Source organism: Styela clava, chromosome 3 (genome assembly GCF_964204865.1).
Source record: "Styela clava chromosome 3, kaStyClav1.hap1.2, whole genome shotgun sequence".
Taxonomy (NCBI): Eukaryota; Metazoa; Chordata; class Ascidiacea; order Stolidobranchia; family Styelidae; genus Styela; species Styela clava.
In genome coordinates, this window is record NC_135252.1 from 10,695,218 (window position 1) to 10,719,026 (window position 23,809).

General features: G+C 33.4%; 2 protein-coding genes and 1 long non-coding RNA gene across 3 annotated transcripts; 1 reads left to right on the forward strand and 2 right to left on the reverse strand.

Annotated features, from left to right (window-relative positions):
* Positions 1-1,730: 1,730 nt before the first annotated feature.
* LOC144421101 (uncharacterized) lies at positions 1,731-11,718 on the reverse strand. The gene is made up of 4 exons (XM_078111325.1): positions 11,612-11,718; positions 3,599-3,791; positions 3,197-3,248; positions 1,731-2,756 (listed from the first exon to the last, which is right to left on the reverse strand). Exons 1-4 carry the CDS (start codon positions 11,631-11,633, stop codon positions 2,700-2,702), a joined length of 324 nt encoding a protein of 107 aa, XP_077967451.1. The 5' UTR covers positions 11,634-11,718; the 3' UTR covers positions 1,731-2,699.
* A 1,434-nt stretch (positions 11,719-13,152) lies between these two features.
* LOC144420989 (uncharacterized) lies at positions 13,153-14,881 on the reverse strand. The gene is made up of 3 exons (XR_013474852.1): positions 14,669-14,881; positions 14,262-14,328; positions 13,153-13,773 (listed from the first exon to the last, which is right to left on the reverse strand). It is a non-coding gene; the product is annotated as an uncharacterized LOC144420989 (long non-coding RNA).
* Positions 14,882-15,100: 219 nt separating this feature from the next.
* Positions 15,101-16,958, forward strand: LOC144420988 (N-acylethanolamine-hydrolyzing acid amidase-like). The gene is made up of 3 exons (XM_078110970.1): positions 15,101-15,435; positions 15,728-15,857; positions 16,475-16,958. Exons 1-3 carry the CDS (start codon positions 15,182-15,184, stop codon positions 16,589-16,591), a joined length of 501 nt encoding a protein of 166 aa, XP_077967096.1. The 5' UTR covers positions 15,101-15,181; the 3' UTR covers positions 16,592-16,958.
* The last annotated feature ends 6,851 nt before the right edge of the window (positions 16,959-23,809 follow it).

Below are 23,809 nucleotides of genomic sequence, written 5' to 3' on the forward strand. Positions count from 1 at the left end.
GTTGTACGGTACCGATATACAAAAAAGATGAATATCTCCAACCTATAATGGTACAATACCGGTCTCGTAACTAGGTTAAAAGACATGACTGAATACGAGAGGGAGATTTTGTCAACCAGAATACAAGCATTGAATCAATAAAAATCATATACAAAACACACAGTTATTCGGTATAGACTGGGGAGCGATACGACCATCACAGCCAGTGCTTTTTTTTGTAGATTTCCACTTAGTGGACACTTAGCAAGTACGACAGTTAATTTATAAAAAAAAATTGTAAATTAATAACAAATCAGTAGAAGTCAGCTCGGGTAGCCTATTCAAACATGTGATGATTGAAGTGAGAAAAAAATTTGAAGTCACGTTTAGGATATTACAACAATGAAAAAGGTACATTGGAATCAGTCAAGCTTCAAATGCTAAAAAAGAATATGAAATATGAAAAGAATATGCGAAATGAAGATTGAAGTTTCCATCTGAGACTTTGGAAGACGCTAAAACCTTATAGACTTGATAGTGTAGAAAGCCTTCTCACAATGCAGTAATAATGCGACATATATTTATAATATCATTATACAGGCTTTAAGTTGAACTATATGTTTAATCAAAATATCTATCTTTGCTAATAAATGCTGAAAACCATTTATTTCAATCTGCTGAGTGATTAGGGCCAGAAATTTGCTGTAGGGACCATCACCAGGGCTGGATTTACCAATAGGCTAGGCAGGCTGAAACCTAGAGCCTCGAAATTCGGTTTCAAAGTTTGTAATTCATTTGAAAACTTGAAAAGTTTGAACCCTACAAAAAGTATATATATATATCAAGTTTTTCAGAGTAGAAAATTCTGTATACAACAAGTTTCAACCACATTGTAAACAACCATTATTGCGTCGTTTGCATCATTATAAGGGAAATTATTATTATGCCCATTCTGCTGGAAGTTTCTATGTTAAAGTATGGCTGTAGCGGTTGTTTGATCAAAGAAATTGAAATCAAAACTGCCTCAAGTAAATTATCATTCTTTCAATTAAGAATTTACACCCATGAATGGGGAGAATGAAAAGTTTAATGCTTTCATATTTTCAAATTTTAATCAATTAAATGTAGTGTTGTTTAGAGAGAAATTCTGAGCTCAAAAATATGAAGGGGCCTCTCATGGTCTAAATCCAGCCCTGAACATCACCAATTTTGGGATAGGTACCGTACATGGTAGGTACCGTCAACATATGAACTGAGTTAGGCCATTGGATTTTGAAAGGTGTACCAGAAATGTACATGAAATTCATGAAATATATAACATCCAATTAAAACCAAAATAGGTCTTTCGTTGAACGCCAGTTGTTGTCCCGGTACCGGTATTCCAGTATTCTGTTATCACAAGCAGTTGGAGCACATATCCCACAGAGCACGGCGCGTTGGCAGAATCTCATGGTCTAGTGAGAATGACGTCATCGGAAACACCGCGCTCATTAAAATTTTAATGAACGATTATTAAAAATCTTGACCATGTTTATCATAATAAAAATATCAAAAAAGATGTAAAAAATATTCTATCTTCAAAACTGCTCACGTATACAATGAAAGATATCTAGAAAATTACATAAAATGCAAATTTCTGCTCTGGTGATCACATTCCCCATAAGAGCTAATGTTAAAAAATATTTTTTTACATCACTTTTTTTTGCGCGTAGGATGGGTTTTTAATGAATAAGGTCTATTAGCGAGTTATTAATTAATTAATGATGAAGAGATCTGGATTTTTACAAAGCGAGAGATTTTCGAGACGCGCTGAATGTGTGTGTGCGTGTCCGATGCGCAAGTTTTCACGTTAGTAAGTCAGAGCGCAGGATACACACCGCTAGATCATATCTCGTGATTAATCTTTGAGCATTGTCCATATCTCTCTTGTAACTTTGACGTCATCCGATGCGCAAGTTTCCTTCGAGAAATTTTCCACGCTATTGAGTCAGAGCGAAGGATACACGCCGCGGGATCGTATCTCGTTACTTTTAATTACTCTTTAAAGTTTAAGCAATGTCCATATCCCTCTATTAGGTTCGGGGTTGCAGAATTCCTCACCAAAATATCGCTAGGCTATGTTCGAATAGCCGTCGCAACCCGGGTTAGCGCCGTTGTATTTGACACAAAATATAGGATTGGTAAATAGGCTATTGGCTGGAAACTAATCAAAACAATCCAGTTCGGATTTGCAGAATTCTTCATAAAAGTGTTTCCTCGAGTAGTATTTCGACGACGACATGGGGAGTTGGCTATTGTTTTCTACATTTTTGGTATTGGCTGAAAACTAATCAAAACAATCCAGTTCGGGTTTGCAGAAATTTTCAAATCGAAACGACAGTTTCTGTTTTGGGGAATCCCCTAACTTTCGATCGATAAGTCATCGGTCTCTGACCGATATTCTCGTTTCATATTTATTTGCTAATATATTTTAGTGTTAGATTCACAAAAAATGTGAGAATGGTGATATTTTTAACAATTCTAGAATGGCGGTTGTAATACAAAAGTTGTAATCGGCGGTTGTAAAAATTATCCACCTATACTGATGACTCTAACGATGTATCGTTGAAATCTACAAAATGAAATCTTATGATCAATAGGAGAACGACTAAAGAGAACGAGTAAACAAATATAAGCTCCGATTGAACGCAAACAGAAGTCAAATGTAAAATCCCGTTTTTCTAAGTTGTTTCTTCGTCGGCGTCGTCGTCGTCGTCGTCGGAGCTATCCTGTATTTCCTGTTTCATTGCGTGGAAAATGTATTACATAAATCGTAACCGGTGCAATATCATTTGAAGTTTTTAAAATGACTACAAATGAAGATAGAGTACAGGAGAACTGTGTAATTTTTTTTATTTTTTCATCATCATTTTTTTATTTATTCATTTTATACCACCACTATGTGCTCTTCGTTAACACATGTTCCAGCTAGAACCAAATTTCAGTGGAATACGCTAAAGTACCCGACTTCAAACTGATTGGCGGACGAGAAATCCACCCATTTGACAATCTGATGTAGACTTTCCCATCTACCCGAGATAATAATAAAATCCTGTATAGTTAATCCATATTGATGTATTGATAAATAATCATTCAAATTCCTATTCCAATAAACTATTATTCGAATATTTAAACTAAAAAATAATTGCTTTAAAAAATTTTCATGCAATTTACTTACCTCAAATTGTATGGCGACCTTTCTTTTATCTCCATCCAATCCAAGCTTAACACTGTAAAATTAATGAAATTTTGAGTTGTTGAGTTGTTTGATGTTGCATTGTTGCTAGTACAACTTCACGTTTATCTTTGAAGTGAATATTTTTAGACTGATTCTCTGAATCCGAAACATACATTTTAAAAATCAATAACTTTGCTAAAAAGAAAAATCTTTAATGTAGCGCTATGTCTCGGGTTAGCACGTTTTAACTTGAAAAAGCTAGCAATAGTAAAAGGATAGCAACCGAAGTGATACTCTGTAAAACATTTGATTGACAAAGCGCCAATGTGATGGCATTGTGGCGATTCCCTCTGAAGAATGTTCTCTATAGTTTAGCGTTGCTTAATAGTAACAAATACTCACTGCGCATCAATATGAGCATGATACATTTTTATTGCCAAATCTCCCCTTTTTTCAAACATCACTTCTTTATGGCGATGATTTTCTGCTAAAACTTTGACTTCTTTTCGATTATTTTGTTGATTTATTTTTATTTGGTATTGTCTTTGTTCATTTCGTTCTTTCTGTCTTCGTTCTTTTTGTTCCCTTTCCCAGTCTGTAAGTATAAGATTAAGGTTTCATGTACTAGACTTAGAGTGAGTGTGATTTGACTTAACCTAAAATCCAGAAATAAATAAAATAGATTTTCTTCATGACCATGATTCATACGCCTTCTGCAAAATTATTCGGAATTCCCACGAGGTACAATAATTCTTGTGTCGTTGGTTTGCATAATCAACCACCTGATTTGAATAGTAAGCGAATGACAAATGTATTTTATGAGATAACGTGCATGGAAATTAGCTAACGAGAGATTCCGACATACGGCATTTTTGTAGAGTACAATTGAATACATATAAAGTATATCAATCAGTAAATCGGAGAAAAATAAATTTTTGTTGCCTCGAAATCCCCACGGAACGACTTTTTCGACGAATAATAATGATTTTTCTGTTGTGCCAACTAATCAATTCATGACCGATACGGCCGTATTTAAAATGTCTTGCTTTATTATAATTTACTTGTCTTCATTTTAACCTGCGGTTTCGTCGACAATATAAACGCATCACTCCCTAAAATACCACAGCAATCCGCGGACAAAAAAATGTGGGGTAAACTCACCGGTTATATCTATAGTTTCGATCCGTATTTTTGCCATTTTGCGACAAATCTAAGCTGTACTTGCAACAATATCTCCGCTCTATCGCGATGTTGCCACTCACAATTATTTTTAAGATGAAACGTTAGAAAAATCCCTAAGTCTGCTATAAAATCTCACGGAGTAAACTTTATTTTAGTACAATAAAAATTGATTGAATATATCACCACGACTCGGGAAAAAGTAGCGTTTCCAACCTTATAATATGAATCGTATAGAATTTCCGACGACAATTTAAAGTAATGGATAAAAAAAGAAAATCCGCGCTACATTTAACCGTGTTTCGATTCTAGTGACAATGATTCTCAACGCCGCTTGAACTTACGTGTGCACTAGGCACACGAATTTTTGCAATTTACAATAGGAGAATAAACACCAACTTAAAAGTGTTTACAGCCTAAATAAAACGTCACGCTGACAAAAACAATTGGCTATTTTAGCAAAAACTTGTACGAATTGCCCCAAAAGTAGGAATTGATAAAAATGATATTCAATATTTCACGATTTTTTAAAGGGCAAAAAGTAACCCAACATTAGTATAAAAAGTCGCTATGGTACTTAAACGAGTAGCCTTATAGTAGCCTAATCTGGCAACGCTACACCGTACATGCTTATCTACACTGATTTTCCTACAGATTTCGGCCTCCGATCCATTGCTTTTTTTTTTTTTTTTTATTAGATTTTCATAAAATAAAATAATATTGAATTAATCAATATTAGAAGATAAATAATACATTCCAAAAAAGTAATATTTCACACTGTTTGAAATTGTAATATAATAGTATGGTATGAGTAAACAGAAGATTGGAGAAATTTCACATTTTATCTATATACTATACAATCAATTACTAAATAAAATTATATTGAAATAAACAATATCAGTAATACAGTCATGAAGAGTATCACAATGTTTGCATTCGCAATCTAATTATGTTATTAGAAAACCGAGAAAATCTGACATTATATGTATATACCATATAAATATATAAATACATAAATAAATACATAAATAAAAATACATACATAAATACATATATATACCATATATATATATATATACCATATAAATATATAAATACATAAATAAATACATAAATAAAAATACATAAAGGGGCAATCATTTAGCAAAAAAAATCTTACATTTTAGGTATATACCATATAAGGGCAATCATATAGCAAATAGAATAATATTGGAATAACAATTTTTAATTCAGCAATACAGTTATAAAAGGTAATTTCTCACAATGTTTGCAATTGTAGTCTAACAATGTTATAAGAAAACAGCAACATATCACATTTTATGTATTTAAGGAAAGAAAAACAATAATATGTAATTAAATAGCAAAAAGTCACTTGATCGACTATTATATAAATAAATGCCACTTTCTTTTGTGTATCAGGATTTTACTATTTTTCATTGCTATATATTTCTCGTTGTCACGAATAAATTTATAAAAAACATCAAAAATTGGTTTTCGTTTCTGGATCCGGCATCTATATATAAAGAAGCGGGCAGCCAATAGTACACAATTGATGAATTGTATTTCAGGAATGTCATCAAAGCCCATAAAACATTCTTTGATGGAAAGATCAAAATTCAAGTTATCTGTCTTAAAAACAATCCACTGGTCTATCTCGGACCAAAATTTACTAGTTATCTCACAATAATAAAATAAATGCAAAAGAGTTTCGATATGTAATTTACAAAATTCACACAAGTTTGATTCTACTATCCCAAATCCATATAAAACATTATTCAGCGTTATAGCTTTATAAAACAGCTTCATTTGAAAAGATCTCAGCTTTGTCTCAATAGTTGATGAATATGAATTTATGAAATATTTATTCTACTGTACACTAGAAATATTGAAAGATTCTTGCCAAAAGGACTTGTACATGTTTGGAGAGACAAACTGTTTCATTATTATTATTTTATAGGTATTTTTGCACGAATAATTTTCAGTGGTGGTTGAAAGAAATTCACTAAAATCAAAGTCACAAATTTCAACATATGATTGCACAATGTCATTCTATTCCTCAGGAATACTACCTATGATTTTGTAATAAGTTCTATAATCATCAACATTATATTGCATGCTATATTCTTCAAGTAGCTCAAAATAAGTATAGAAAGTATTATGAGAAATTAAATGTCTCAATTCAGAAATGCCATGTTCTTTCCATGTAGAAATATAAAAAGGTTTTCTGCTATATTGCAACTTTTTATTGTACCAGATCGATTGATTAAGTATAGGCACATTCAAAACAATATTCTTATACCCATACCAGTATAACATCATGTTTCTAATAGTGATAAATGGAATATTTTTCATAAAATGGGAGTTCCAGAATAAATTCCCCTTTAACAAGGATGTGAAATCAAGATTCTTCAAATAATTAAGTTCTACAAGCTTCCATTTACAAACTTTGGTATCATCCAATAAAAACCCCACCCACTTAATTTTTTGAGCTATTATAAAACTATGGACATCAATCATGTCAATACCACCCAACATTTTTGGACCAATTAGTGTTTTTCTTTTGACTCGCTCCCACTTAGAATTCCATAAAAAATGATATAGTGCAGCGTTTAGTGATTTAATATATCTGTCTGGAATGAAAACAGGTAAATAAGTAAAACTGTAGGTGAAAAGCGAAGCAATTAGTGTCTTAATTATACACACTTTACCTAGTAATGTAAGATTCCTCATTTTCCACACTTGGATAACATTTTTAGCTTTAATTATGATTTGAGGGAAGTTTACTTCAAATAATTTTGACAAGTCAGCAGGGATATTCACTCCAAGAAATTTTAATGAGTCAGTCACTTCAAGTCTAAAATTTGAAATGTAATCCATGTTTATAGGTTTTCCAATTGGCATTATGTGTGATTTCTCCAGATTAGTTTTACATCCAGAAATATCACCGAAAACATTTAAAATATTAAACAGGTTTTTAGCACTGGTACTTGATCCATCTGTAAACACAGTTGTGTCATCAGCCGCCATTGCTATTTTGACAGTCGAATCGCCAATTCGTATTCCCTTGATTCCTTCATCTGCTCTGACCATAATTGCCAAAATTTCAATGCAGCTCAAAAAAAGGTATGGAGAAAGTGGATCCCCTTCTTTTAAGCCTCTTTGTAATATAAAGTTGTTGGATATGTAGTTGTTATTTATAACACAGGATGTGCTGTCTTTGTACATGATCTTGATCCAAGATATAAAATTTCGCTGAAAGCCAAATTTTTCAAGAACGTTGAATAAAAAGGGCCATTCAACACTATCGAACGCTTTACAAATGTCCAAATTAAAAATTGCACCAGGTATATTATGATGTGACGTATAATTTACCAAATCACATACCAATCTAATATTTTCTCCCATTTGCCTGCCTTTGAGAAATCCTCTTTGATCTTCATTGATGATATTATTCATTACTTTCTGCATTTGTGTAGTCAATAATTTACTTAAAATCTTATAGTCCACATTAAGCAATGTAATGGGTCTATAGTTTTTGATATAATTCCTTTCTTTATTCTTCTTCAATATTAAAGAAATCAATCCACTGCGTTGGCTATCACTAAGTGTTCCTGTAGACCAAGAATAATTATAGGAGTTCAATAGAGGAACCTTGATTTCATCCCAGAACTTTTTGTAAAATTCACAAGGAATTCCGTCCATGCCCGGGCTTTTATTATCTTTCATCGAAAAGAGTGCTTTCTTACAATCGGCCATTGAAATCGAGCCGTCACATTTTTTAGATGTTTCATCTGCCATTTCTGGAATGTTTAAGTAATTTAAAACATTATCAATCTCGTTTTCCTGTGGCATATTTGAACAAAAAAAATGTTCATAGTAATTACATATTTTGTTTAATATAATCGTTTGATCTGTCTTTGTATGATTGTCGATTGTTAGTCTTGTAATAGATGAATTTGACTTTCTCCTCTTTTCTAATCCGAAAAAATATTTGGAGTTCTTTTCACCATTTTCAGCCCAATTAGCCTTACTTCGTATGATGCATCCTCTAGTAATATCTTGATACAAATTGTCATATTCCTTTTGTTTTAGCAACAGATTGTTGTATGTCTGCTCAGAGTTATCTATTAAGAGTAGTGTCTGCAAATTATTCATGTCGTTTTCTATCTTAGTCATCAGTTTATTTCTTTGTCTTTTTTTTCTGCATGAGTAAGCAATAGTTTCTCCTCGAATTACGCATTTTAAGGTGTCCCAAAAAAGATGAGGATTGACAGGCTGATGAGAATGATCATATATGGTATTAGATATAACAGTTCTTATTGAATTAACATAATCTTCATCATAGAGTAGGCTGCAATTAAATTTCCAGTATCCACTACCACGTGGTGTTGGGTTGAGCTGAAGATCCAAAGTGCAAAGGGAATGGTCAGATCTTATACTTGGTACAATATTACAGGCTTTTACTTTTTCCAAAAGAGTATTTGATAATAAAAAAAAATCAATTCTGGTAAGAATCTTAGCTGGTTTTTGTAGATGTGAATAAGATTTTTCTGTAGGATGAGTTATACGAAATGCATCACATAAATCATATTCACTTATAATATTCAGAACAGTTTCTCTAGATTTTTGATTACTATGTATCGTCCTTCCACCATGTTTGTCCAAGTTATTATTCAATACAAGGTTGAAATCGCCCCCAATTACTAGGTGATCATATTCAATATTATCTAAAACTTCAATCAATTGTTCGAAAAATTCAGGCTTGTCCACATTGGGACCGTATAGATTTAGAAGACCAATTTTTTGACCTCCAATAGTTGTTTCCAGAGCAATGTATCTTCCATTTGAGTCTATTAGTGTTTTATGTATACTATAATTGACATTTATGTTGAACAAAATTGCTACTCCACAGGATTTACTTGTATGATGGCTGAATACACCAGTACCTCCCCATTCTTTTAACCATAGATTTTCATCTTTATCTGTTCCATGAGTTTCTTGCAAGAAAATCATGTCTAGTTTTTTTCTTTTGAGGAATGTAAAAATTTGTTTCCTTTTTTCAAAGTTTGCTATTCCCCCTGTATTGAAGGAACCTATATTTAGTGCTGTACTATCCATTAGTTAGAGAATCACAATTATAGTTTGCTTGGTAATTACCACAGGTACATGAAGGACCATTTTCTGCTGCACTTATTATACCACAGGAACAAAAAGTTATTATTTGATTGCAATGAACATTATCACATTTTTTAAACATACCTTTTACAGGTGGCATGATTAATGAAGAACAATGGCATTTGATGTAGACAGTTGAACAGGTTTTGCACTTCAGTAAATTATTTTCCCATTCACTTATTTCTAAACAGCAAGGTGAATAATTGACTAATTGCTGGCACAAGTTGCAAGGAATAGGGGTATTGAAATTTGCCACGTCTTTGGGTAGAGCAAAATAACCATCATTCTGACAGCACTGTTTGAGAATCAAATTCGATGTGCTACAGTATTCACACATGACCTCTTTTGATTCATCAGAGAGTATTATTTCTGATCCGCATTTAGCACACATTAGAAGTTTATCTGTCTGAATGAAGACGCTTTTGTTGTCCGACTAAGAGAATTTGATTTTCTTGCATTTTGGTTGACTGTGACGTCTTGGGTGTTTCGATAATGCTTTTCGAATTGGGTAGTGTATGGTTTGATGTTTCTGGTGTTATTTGCAAAGAGGCTTTCTGTTTATTTTCTTCCTGAGTAGATGATGAAACATTAGACAAATTGATAACCTGTTCAGTTCGATTTTGTTGATGTTGAGACTTTGGAGGAAGCTTATCTATATTTACAATATCTTTTAGTGCAGTGATTTTGCTTTGTTTTTGCATTCTTTGTCTGTTCTCTTGGTTTTGGATTCTCAGTGGACAGTCAATTTTAAAATGCTCAAACGAACCACACTGCTTACACGTTTTTCTTTGACCATAATATTTAACTGTAAGCATGTACCCATCAACATATATATAGCTTGGTATTGGATTTTCATTGAGTAATTTAGGTTGTATTTGAACATTCATGGTTCCTTGTCCTATTCCATCTTTATCTTTTGATTCAGAAACCTCTGAATCAAATTGAACATGTTTAAGCAAAGCAGTTTTTATCATACTTGTAGTTAGGTGACCTGGCACCCATGATATGTCAACCCTAACCTTTTCAGGCTCATATAAATACCACTTGCATTCAGGTATAGGGTGAGATTCCAAAAACGTTGATAACTTCAGTACCGCTGCTCTTGAAATACACGTTACATCGATAGAGTTATATGGTCTGACTGCAATGGTTTTAACATGATTCTTAGTTAAGCATTGTAAAATAATGTTTTTCGCTGCATTTCTGAAGCCGTCTTCGAATGGTTTTTCTCTCGAAAATTGCATATGCAGACAATGTGGTCGTCGAATTTCCCTTGTTTTAATTTTGTCTCTGAGTGGCGGAATAACGCCAGATTGACTTTTCAAAACGTCGGAGTAAGAAGCCGCCATGTCTCACGCTGCTTGCTGCTCGTCTACTCCGATCTGCCTCCGATCCATTGCATTTCCGAAAGTAGCAAAATACGGCAACACTGCACCGCTTGCTGCTCGTCTACTCCGATCTGCCTCCGATCCATTGCATTTCCGAAAGTAGCAAAATACGGCAACACTGCACCGCACACGCTGATTCCGCGTACAGATTTCGGCCTCTCGTCGATTGCAGTTAAATATTGCATGTTATTTTTTGTTCGAATGGAGAATGTTTGTCGCACCACTAAAATAAATATCTGAATCTACTTCAAATCACTTGGCGTGCCATGAGAAATCCTCTCGCGTGCCAGGGGTTGCCGGCCCCTGATGTAGAAGCTCCTACATGTGATATGCATGACGTTGAGAGCAATACGGAGGAAATGATTATGAAAAATTACCAAACAGAATGCTGTATTATCGCAGCTTTTTGCTGTACTGGGTAAAGTTAGCCAAGTGACAACTGACAAGGAAACTTTACCAGTTCTAGTGTTGAAGAATGCGTATATAAGAAATTATTTAGCAATTAATTTATTGTATTATTTTTTTAATTCTAATCAAACAATCTAGCAAACTATAGTGGGCTTAGAGGTCGAATAGGCACATTAGAATTAGGATTTTAAAAATGATGCAACAAGCAAGGAATAGAACAAGAATTGTAAACATAATATTAGCCAATATTAATATAATATCGTACCACGACTTGAGCCTTCTCCCATGATGACGAGTTTTACCAATGGCGTGTATTATTTAATATTCGTATGGCACATATGTGGTATGATTACATAAAATATTCAATACACTATAAAATATATAAACTGATTAAAAGGCTTAACAAGGAGGCTTAGTGTTTCTAATAAAAAGAACTACATTACATTTTTAACAGAGTTCTAACAAATTAGTACAGTACAAAGGGCAGGCTTTAAAGCTGCCAGGTATAGGCTAGAAAAGCCTTTAAACTCAATGCGGCAAGATATCCAGTTTGTCTTAGACTATAAACCGTTTCTAACTTTTCAGTAATAACCGTAACCGTAAAGTGTCTGTTCTCAGGGAACAATAAGTGGCAGAGTTTTACTCACTTATTATTTGATGCGAAGTACAATTTAGTGCATCACTATGAGTACATTTTTGAGATCGTTGAAAGTGACAACTATCTAATTCAAAAGTCAATATTCTTTATTCACGTCTGTGCTCAGGGCCCACAAAATATTATCAATTCCTTTTTTGCTAATCTAAAATTTAGATATTCTGGCTTCTGCCTGACAATAGTATCTGTGATTACGTAAAATATTTTTTGGCTTTGCCAGAAAAATGAATTAGATCGAGCACGCTACACCGTGTAAAATCTTCCGATCACCATAAATGATATTTACATTCAGTTTTATTGTTTATATGTAACTGTAAAGTTTAGCTCGGGCTTACGTTGACGCCACAAGGACCACTAAGGTATGTTCGTAAACCCTTTCATCCCATCATATTACTTGATCTATTTTAACAATGGTTAGAGTAGACAATAGAGTGCGGACCGACGTATACAATTCTGTATCAAACTTTAAACAATAGTTTCATGACCAGTAATGCACATACCACTAACAATTTCGAGAACTGTTCATTTGCTATTCGAGAATGATGTTGTTATTCAAGCTTAGTTAAAAAATATACAATGCCATTAACGACATAGCAAAGTGGAAACGACAGAAACGTAACTAGGCGTCAGCATGCTTTGACTGAGAAACAGCAAATACTCATGTAATTTCATATTTATTTGCTGATGTATTTTAGTGTTAGATTCACTAAAATTATGAGAATGATAATATTTTTTAACAATTCTAGAATAGCGGTTGTAATTTCAAAAAAGTTGCGAAAGGAATAAAAGGTTAAAAAACACTGATGTAAACGATCCACCTAAACCGACAACTCAATCGATGGATTATAATTACATTCCTATTTGAATATAACTTGAATCATTGAATTTACAAAACAAAATCAATCATAGTATTTTATTGTAATAACCTTCTCATATAGGAACTATTATAACGTGGTGTGGTGGTCGCGCCGTTATCGTATGGCTGGGCTTTCCAAAAGTATCTAATTTACATACTAGATCACGAGATATTAAGTACCCAGCCATAAGCGAAAAACACGTTCCATTACATTTGAACCCACGTACATTTGAACCCATGACAATTGCACCTGTATGCTATTGCACCTATGGAATTTTTTTTGTTTCACGGATAGTTAAACCCATACTAACCCTAACCCATGGGTTTTAGCACCCGCATATAGATTGAACCCGTGGATATACGCATGGGTTCAAATGTACATGGGTTCTAATGTACGGTCACCGAAAAACACACATACTCGCCTCATTCCAAACAAGTCATGTTAAGACTTGTTCATACTCCCTATTGCTCATTTTTTATGACCGGTATTTAAAAAGTTAGTAATTTTAGAAAGGATCACAATTTATCGAGCTCGGTACGCCATATATTACATCTTGATGGATGATATGGTGGACATTGGATTAGAATTAGAATTTTACCAATTCTAGAATAGCGGTTGTGATGTCCAAAAGTTTGTGCATTCCTATTTGACAAACAACTTGCTGTCCATGCTCATTACCAGTACGTGGTACCGAGAAATATTTAAACAAATATGAGCAAACGAATTGCAAACGAAAAAAAAATAATAAATTTTTTTAAAGCTCATACTCGGATTTTTTTTAAATATATACATATATTTATGAGGGTATATATACATACTCCTAATAAAACGAATCATTGCACAGTATACTGAATATTCAAATGTAAAGATCCCGTTTTTCAAATATTCTTTTGTTTCTTTGTCGAAGCAGCGATCCTGTAGAAATAATATTTATTCCAATTTAGCCTTTTCATTGCATGGAAAATGTTTTATATAAATCATACCAGCTGAAATATCATAATATCATAAATAAAACGTGAAAGTTGCTTTTGAAAGTTCTCAAAATGATGGCAAATTAAGATAGAGTACAGGAGAACTGTGTAAATTTCAACACCACTGATGTGCTTTTCTTAATTAATGTTTCAGCTAGAACCAAATGCCAGTGAAATACGCAACGTACCAGACTTGAACTGATTGCCGAACGAGAAATCCGCCCATTTGACAATCTGCTGTATATAGACTTCCCCATCTACCCGACATAATATTAAGATCCTTCATAGTTAATCCATATTTATGTGCTGATAAATGATCATTCAAATTCATATTCCATTAATCTAGTCCGAATACATAATATTATAGTTATTATTCGAACACTTATATTTAAAAATTAATCGCTTTGAAAGTTTTTCCTGCAATTTACTTACCTAATATTGTATAGCGGGCAGTTTTGAATTCCTTATCGCAGTTTCTTTATCAAATCCAAGCTTCATACTGTAAAATTAATGAAATGTTGCAGTTTGAGTAACAAACTTGACATGTTGCTATAGTAAAACTATTCTCTAAAACGTATGTTTTTAGACTGATTGTCTGAGCCCGAAACATACATTTTCAGAATCAATAACTTTCATAAAAAGAAAATACTAAATGTAGCCGCTATTTCTCGGGTTAGCACGTTTTAAACTAAAATGTCAGCAATAGTACAAAGATAACAACTGAAGTAATACCCAGTAAAACATGTGATTGACAAAGCGCAAATGTGATGACATTGTGTTAAATTTCCTTTAAAGAATTTTCTATAGTTTAACGTTGCTTAATAATAACAGATACTCACTGCGCATCAATTTGAGCGTGATACATTTTTACTGCCAAATCTCCCTTTTTTTCAAACATCACTTCTTTATGGCGATGATTTTCTTCTAAAACTTTGACTTCTCTTTGATTATTTTGTTCTTTTATTTTTATTTCGTGTTGTCTTTGTTCCCGTCGTTCTTTCCGTTTTCGTTCTTCTTGTTCCCTCTCCCAGTCTGTAAGTAAAAGATTTCATGTATTGGATTCGTGGAGTGAGTGTGATTTGACTTGACCTAAAATTTAGAAATAAATAAAATAGATTCCCTGCATTGCCATGACGCGTTCTGCAAAATCATACGGAATTCCCACGAGGTTGCAATAGTTTACCCGAAACTATTCTCTCGATTGAGTTTGTAGAAGCTCAGACATGTTACAGGCATTGCGGAATTAATGATTATGAAATGAATGCAGAGTAATATCGCAGTATTTTGCTATGTAAAGTTAACCAGGCGACAACTGTCAGAATAACTTTACCAGTTTTGGGCTAGCTAGAAGGATGCATATATATATAAGATATTATTTAGCAATTAATTTAATGTTTTTCTCTACAGAATTGTTTTTTTTTCAAATACAACAAGCAAGGAATAGAATAAGCTTTGTAAATATTGTATATATCGAAATGTTGCAAAAGGCAAAAGCAATCGCACAGATGTATTTCATAGTTGGCGGGGTCAAACCACACGAGGGCGCTATTGTTGTACGTGATCGATGGGGAGCAATCAACGTAACGAGAATGGATGACACGTACAAGTAAGAGTCCTTGGCATTTGAGACAGCCTTGCATATTTTGTGGAAATTCGCGATTCGGAAGCTGAACTAAAATAGCCAAAACCGACCTATACCCATGTTAATCCAAAATAAACCACTCAGAAAATTAAACCACATTTGAGTAGAATATAAAAATTCTGTGCTGACGGGTTTCAATGTATGATTTTTGTTTATAATTACATGAAGCATATTCGTTCTTTTTATTGTAACATCAAAGCAGGTAATTTATATTTCTCATTAAACAAATCACCAAGAATTTTTTTTATTACATCAGATGGTTTGTAGTTGAAACAAATTATGATCCTTGGAATCCTCCTCCGTCTTCTGATGACAGGCGAGATCCAGCAATAAGGTTAATGGAAGAAATAGGACAAAATCAAATGAATCCTGAAAATCTTTATAAGGTATCCATTTATATAAATACATTACGAAATACAGAGATTGCTGTTGGTATAATAACGAGACCTCCACTTAGAGCGATTTTATAGTCATGAAAACTAACAGAATAGATAATCCTTATTTAAACACTATGAAAATCTAAAAAAAAAAAACGCTACGTAATACTGGCGTTTTTACATTTGAATGTAAATCGAAGTCCAGACGAGTCTTATAAAATACTATGAAAATCAATTTATTTAATATGCTAAATAAATTATTCTCAAAGCTATTTGGTTCTCTAATATCGTTGGAAATGGTCGGGAATGGTCAATGTGTAATAGTTTTGAAGGAGAAAGTGCAACATTCGTTGATACCGGGCTATAGTACACCGTAATTATTATGTTGTTAAAAATATAAAAAACATAATTACATCAATATATATTTAATTCGTTTTATTTCATTAGCTTTCACTTTTGCCTTGTGTACCGGTTTAAACGACTGCGAAAGTAGCCAATCCATATTGAATATAATAAGATTGAGATTTCGATAGCTCACACAACGTCTATACCAAACTCAATGTTTTGTGCTAGTTGAACAATTTATTAAATATGTAGATTTTCTTCTAAAAACAAATCATTTTCAGGTATTATCTACATCTCCCATACTCAATCCCACAACGACATACACTACGGTGGTGAGTGCCAAAAACACGTCTTTGTATCACACCATGGTGAGATGGGATCATCCTAATGAAAACTGAGATAAATTTCGATACATTTTGCTTGTAGTATAGAGTGCTTTATTTTGATATACTGGATCAGTATTTTTTGTGCAATATGTGTTCTTAGTAATTCATCATCTTAGCCTTTTTGTTCTTATTGTTTTATTATGTTAAACTTGGACTTAAAAAAACAATTGGATTTTGCCCGAAATATGCAAGTTTAGGAAATATACTTTCATTCATTTTGAATATTAAAAATAGTTCATCTTCACTTTGAAAATAAAAATGAACGAATTTTAAAATAAAATACCCTTTTTATTTTTTCTAAAAAAAAGGTCACTTCAAGATTTGGGGGTTAGTATATATTATGTAAAATCATTATACTTATACAATGCAATGTATTGCGCGTGCTATATTTGAAGATTTAAAAATAATCACATCATCATACACAATTGTCAATAATCACTAATCGAAGTAAGGATGGAAAGACTTATCTAGCAGAATTTAAGTCAACAAAACCTATATCTGTAGTATATCCATAAGTTTTAAGTTAATATTTTAACATCGAGAAAGCTTATAATATAGTTCTGATTCAAACCCCAATACCAACTAAATAACGCCATACGTCCAACTCGTCTCCACTGAGTGATGTCGCAAGTGAATCATCTGCTGTAATTTAATCTGTTATATATATTAGTAGTTACCAATTTCAACAGTTATTGTAATATTTTCTGGCATTATAAAAAAAAGTTGCCGTTGGAGAGTTGGTAATTGTACAACCAAGGTCAGTTTAACCATCGAGACATAAGAATACTTTTCTAGATTCTTTATTGTATATAGCCTGACATCTTTATATTTCTGTCGAAAATAGCAACGTTATATTCGAGTATGGTATATGTTCGAATCATGCTTGCCACTCACGGAAGAGATTAATTTTCAATTTATGCGGCTTAATGTCAGTCAACCAGCCAGACTTCATCATTGAATAAAAGAGGAAATGCGGTTAATTTGGGAATTAATCACCAATCTATCGACACACTAGTATCACTGTTGGTATTTCACCGATAGAGCTACAGGGTTTACGACTAGAAAAAGGAATAAATAAAATAAACGGTAACATTCAACATGCTTTTACTGGCATATAAATTTCTAATACATATAAATTTTACCTCTTGTTTACACATATCCCAACTTTTAAGATGTTGTAAACCGAATGTTTTTGTGAGAAATTTTTATGCCTCTAATTCTTCTTCATAATCTGTATGTATATATAGTAAACTACTAAAACGGTATTCTGAACAATATTTCAAATCAATATAATATTCTATATGAAGCAATCATATAAACTGATTTTAATGAAACAGTAAGATCACCGTAGCCATATGCTATGAGCATTATGAATAATCCCCATTAGGTCTCTTTGTAGACTTCTTCTGCAGCTTCTTCTATCGACCGCGGCCTCGCAGTTAAAAGGTTTATCTATGCTTATCCGGACGAGTATAAAATCAAAATATATCAGGGTAACTCTGATTCGCCATTTCATTGTGCAGATATGTAACTTTCGTGATAGCGGTTCGTACTAAAAAAATAGAAAAGTTATATCCGCTCAATAAAAAGGCAAATCAGAGTTAGTATCCTGATAACATGGCATTGCGTCAAATATAAGGTGCCTGATCAGTATGTGAAATGCATGTATGTTTCACGTGTAGCTTGTGATTCAGTGGCAATATAAAACCGAACTAAACTGAACATCACCGTAACAGAGGATCGTCTTTTTGATATTTATATACTCGACTTCGAAATGGTTTTGGTATATAAACCAATAAAAAGTTATGATTTAATAACCTAACTCTAGTTTGAATGTAAACTTCTGTAGATCACATTTTACACCGGTACCAATTAACTTTGTTTTTCGAACATAAGTTACGCACTAGGCTGCAATAAAATTTGGCTTATCTAGTGTTCCAGAAATGTCAGAAGCATGTCACTCCATGCTGAACTATATACTAATTTTTTTTTTTATCTTTGTTACCAATATGAGTTTGCTTGCAATTCCCCGTATACCATAATGCCTCAACTTAGAAATCAGGATGTCATGATTCACAGTATCGAAAGCTTTCTTTAGATCTAGAAAAGTTGCACTGACATACTCCTTTCTTTCCAATTTATCATAGATATATGATACTGTATCTAAAATGGCATGTGATGTAGAATAATTGCTCTGAAAACCGAATTGATATTTATTTATTACATCATATTTTGTTTAAAAAAATTTGCGAGTCTTTTATGTAACAAACGCTCAAACATTTTATCAATTGCTGAGAGGATTGATATTGGTCTATAATTTGAAATTAATTTCTTATTTCCAGATTTGAAAAGAGGAATAACCCGGGCGGTTTTGAGAGATGAAGGAAAGATTCCAAGTAACAGCGAGGAATTGAAGAATCTTGAGAGACAAGGGGCAATTATATCTGCAACTAATTTGATGAAGCGCGCTGGGATGTTGTCTGGTCCTACAGCCTTCCTGTCGTTAAGATTTTGTATTTCGATTAAAATTTCATTCGCGGTGGATGAGCTCAAAAAGATGGATTGGCTCACACGATTGCGGAGAAAAGGTTCGAAGTTAGCTGTATCATTGGAAAACTTATCAGCCAGGCTGGACCCAATTGTTGAGAAGTATTTGTTAAATTCTGTTGCGATTAAAAGTTCATCTCTAGTTATACAACCGTTTTCAGTATTAATTTCATCAATTTTATGCTTCAATTTCTTTTTTGCATTTGTGATTTGGCCAACTATTTGCCATGTTGACCTGGGATTACCTTTGGTTGTAGCAATAAGATTTTGATAATAGATTTGTTTAGCTTTATCTATGGTTCTTGCCAAAATATTTCTATATTGTTTAAAGTAAGAGCTCTGGGAACTGTTACCTTTCAAGAAGTGAGTTTTAAACATTTTATTTTTGTGTCGAATACAAGCGTTTAGCCCTTTGGTTAACCATGGTTTTGATTGTAACCTTTTCTGACGCCGAGAAAGTGGTCGAAGTGGGGCATGGCGATCAATTAGGTGAACAAATGACTTTATAAAGTCGTTAAAAACACTATTAAAATTTTGGATATTTAAATTAATTCCAGCAAATTGATTAGCAAAAATTACCTCTGCATCACTACGAAAGCAATCGATTGAGAATGTTGACATGTCCCTTGACATTCTGCGATTGTATGTGTATGATGGTTTGATGCCTCTCAGACAGCACATGATCGGAAAATGGTCTGTGATGTCTGACAGAACTATGTGGGAATCTATTTTTAGGTTCCTGATATTTGTATATACATTTGAATAATTTATTATTCAATAATAGTTATTTGAATAATAGATCTCAATATGTTCAAGTGGGATCATACTGTTCTTCTCCCTTACTGGTGACGCACGGAGTTCCTCAAGGTAGCTGTTTGGGCCCTCTCCTTTTTCTCGTATATATTAACGACATAACTTATTGCTCTTCATTATTTTCCAAATTGTTCGCTGACGATACTAATCTCCTTGACAGCGACAAATCTTGTGCAGTTCTTCAGTTGAGAGTAAATACTGAAATTGCAAAAGTGTCAAGTTGGATGAAAGCCAATAAATTAACACTAAACATTGAAAAATCAAAATCTATGTTAATATCTCCATACCAATGCAAATCGAAAAATGTTTTGGAAATCCAAATTGATAATAAAAAATTGGATAATGTCCATTCCTTTAAATATCTTGGTATATACATTGATAGTAAAATGAAGTGGGATATTCACTTGTCCAACCTGGCCGTTAAATTATCCAAGTCTGTTGGAATGCTATACAAGCTTAGAAGATACACATCGCTTACCACCTTACGCATGATTTACTATTCTTTATTTCAAAGCCATATCCAGTATGGCATAATTGCTTGGGGTTCAGCTGATAAAACCTTATTACACCGCATTGAAATTATTCAGAACCGAGCAATTCGTGCAATTTCTGCTTCCAGTTATATTTCACGACTTAGTCCTATTTATCATAGTCTTAAAATTATTAAATTAGCAGATATTTATGAAATTGAGGTATTGAAAATAATGCACCAACATCACTGCAAAAAACTCCCTTCTGCTTTCACCAACTATTTTTTAAAACAGAGCAACGTTCACTCTTATGAAACGCGTTCCTCTGTCGGGTGCTCATATTATGTAAATCGCTTCAGCACCAAACGAACTCAAAACTCGATCAAATTCGTTGGTGTTAAATTGTGGAATAACCTCCCTAATAACATTCGATCCAGTAGTTATAATTCTTACAAACATGCACTAAAAAGCCTATATCTTGATGCCTATAGGCCTAGTTGTCATTGATCTGAAAACATTACCTTCTGTTGTTTTCTATATCCATCCATCTTTTTGAAACTTGCCATTTTCTTCTGTCTGCATATTGTGTCCTGGTATTTCCTTACTATTTTCAGCCCAGTGCAATCGACACGAAGTATGCAGATCTCATAATTCATTCTGCACTAATCTGTAGAGCCAATAATTTACTAGCAATCGCTTTAACAGGAAATAGCCACAAATTCAACCCTAGCAGCAAACTCCCGTTGCTGGGTACGCCATCTTGGTGTAGACTGAACGCTGAGTCATAACGCTATTTCGCTGTGCTCCGTACTCAACGAGGCATAACCATTTTATAGATGTCGCTGTTGCGTCCGTCATGACACTCCGTGGTGTATTTTCGATTTGTTGATGTTTTTTATCTGTCTTGTGTTTTATTTAAAAGTAATCTTTTTTTATTCCAAAGTCATTGTGGCATTCCGTGGTTTATTTCGCATGTTTTGCCGCTCTTTTTCTTGTATGATTATAGCCTATTTCATGTTTGTTAATCATTCCACAGGGATTGTGGCATCCCGTAGTTACTCAGGTTTTTTTTTGTTGTTTTTCATTTTTCGAATGATTGTGTCCAATTAAGCCAATGTGTAATATTGAGTTCTATTTATTTTTTTGTCTTTTTGTATGATCGTGTTAATTTATTAAGTTAATGTGTAATATTGAGTGTCCCGTTTCTTATATTTGCTGCTTAATTTCAGCTACAAGGTGTCGCTGACTAGATGACTCTATGAGTCTTTTCGCGACTCCGCGTCAACTGCAACAAGCCGATATCCATTTGACATTTTGTTACATTATATTATTTATTCATTTTTCATATCGCGCATTGTTTTTTGCATGACGAAAATAAATATCTGAATCTGAATCTATGATCTATGTAACCCGCGAGTGCTTTTCGACAGGTTTATTCAATATGTATGTATTTATATATAACGCAATTATGATAGTATGTGTTTTTTAACAGTATACCGGATGTAATTTAACTACGATTGTATGAACTTTCAGATAAACACGCACTATTACTAATAGTGGCTTGAATTGCAATTATTGTGCAAGATTTCTCTTTTGGGAGATTCTCCAGTTGATCCAAAATATCTAATACATTCATGGATACAACAAAAACAAGAGAAGCATTGTTTATATAATACATACAATATATAATTACAATTTTTAACGGAACATTCCATTTGAAAAGTCCATATGAATACATTTGGGGACCTACCTAACTTCAGATTCATCTCCATGTTCACCACCTCCTCCAATGTGTAATAAATTGGATAGGGTGCTGTCGGTTCGATGCCAAACCTTAATGTGTGGAAAACGAACCATGAGAATCCCTTTTTTTTTGACTATATATTTAGGAATATACTCACCAGGCAGGAGTTTGTTGGTCTTGTCCTCAAATGTTGCATTCAATTTTGATGTATCATCTACGTTGGTATACACTATTATTTTTTTTATGATATCACTGTTACCAATTTGTCCTAGTAGTTTTCGTGAATAGAAAATTCAGTGACTACAATGTCATACTACTACAGCGTTGGCGTTGGCCATGAGGCATAACATTTGAAATATTTTGTTAGGAGAGGCATTCGCCTCTGCTATCTTATTACAGTGTTTGGATATTCACATGAGCGTAAAATAAAAATAAGTTACACGCTAGGCAACAATAAAAATTTGGCATTTCGTGTGTACCAGAATTGTCAAAATTCAGAAGCATGCCACTTCATACTGAATTATGATATTAAATAAGTGTTTGAATTCGATTTTCATTATAATACATGTAACCAGGGAGTGCTTTTTGACAAGTTTATACAATATAAATAAAACGCAGGTTTGATAACATGGGTTTTTCAATAGTAGTCATTCACCTGACGTTATTTACCTATATAAGCGCATGGATCTCAAAGTTAAACAAACTATTACCACGTAGCTCAAATTGCAAGTATTGCATAGATTTGTCTTTCATTTTTTGGTCGAACACACGGGGATTCCCATGGTTTACAACCAAGGTTGACCGAGGTGAAGCCGCCATAAAATTCCCGTTTATATTACTGGGGACTACATAAATTCAATCATTGCCACTCCCTTGTTTATAAAAAAAAACAGAGCTAGGATTCATTAAACGAGATAGCGATCGGAGAATGCCGACTTATCGATCTAGCGGCGTGTATCCCTCGCTCTGACTCAATAGCGACTCCTCGTGTCACATCACTGAATAATTATTAACTCGCTGATTATACGACATAATTCATCCAAATTAGGCTTCTGGCCCGAGATATGATGAATGCACATGCTAAATTTGAAACAGATTCAACCTCGCTTTCGTGAGATATCGCGTAACTTACAAAAGTGTCTAACAGACAAACAGACAGACAGACAGACAAATACCCATCAACATACTTACCGATCGAGATCGATAATTAATAAAATATTTGTTACGTGCGTAGATAAAAAAATACATTATCTCACTCTTCGCTGATAACGATAATCAAATATCTTGTGATTGAACACGATTTAAATAATTGCAATTCATAACGAAACATCCCATCTGAAAAGTTCGCGTGAATACATTGGGAATCGAGTAAACCAATTTGGAGTTGTTAGTTGGAATTTCGAATTCTATTTATAATCTTGTTTACATGCCGACATTACGTGATCGCTCAAAAAGGCTAATACAGAGTGAAATATTGCGTGGGTTCGGCAAGTGGTTACTTTAGTTTCTGTTATTACGGCTTTTCGGTCTAGTTTCGAGGTCGTTTGCCGAAGGGCTAAAACAACCTAATTTACATACTAAATACTCGATATTCACACAGTCTTGCCTGCGAAAGATATAGGATACATTCTGTTATAAATAAAGTAAAATATACAT

Excerpts from the sequence above, each read along its gene's own strand:
- LOC144421101 (XM_078111325.1), bottom strand. The coding sequence starts at position 11,633 with ATGGGAGAAGGCTCAAGTCGTG. Across the intron at positions 3,792-11,611 it reads GGGAGAAGGCTCAAGTCGTG|ACTGGGAAAGGGAACAAAAA; the intron begins GTACGATATTAT and ends TTATACTTACAG. Across the intron at positions 2,757-3,196 it reads AGGTCGCCATACAATTTGAG|GAAATACAGGATAGCTCCGA; the intron begins GTAAGTAAATTG and ends GCAATGAAACAG.
- LOC144420988 (XM_078110970.1), top strand. The coding sequence starts at position 15,182 with ATGCATATATATATAAGATATTATTTAGCAATTAATTTAATGTTTTTC. Across the intron at positions 15,436-15,727 it reads AGAATGGATGACACGTACAA|ATGGTTTGTAGTTGAAACAA; the intron begins GTAAGAGTCCTT and ends TTATTACATCAG. Across the intron at positions 15,858-16,474 it reads ATCCTGAAAATCTTTATAAG|GTATTATCTACATCTCCCAT; the intron begins GTATCCATTTAT and ends AATCATTTTCAG.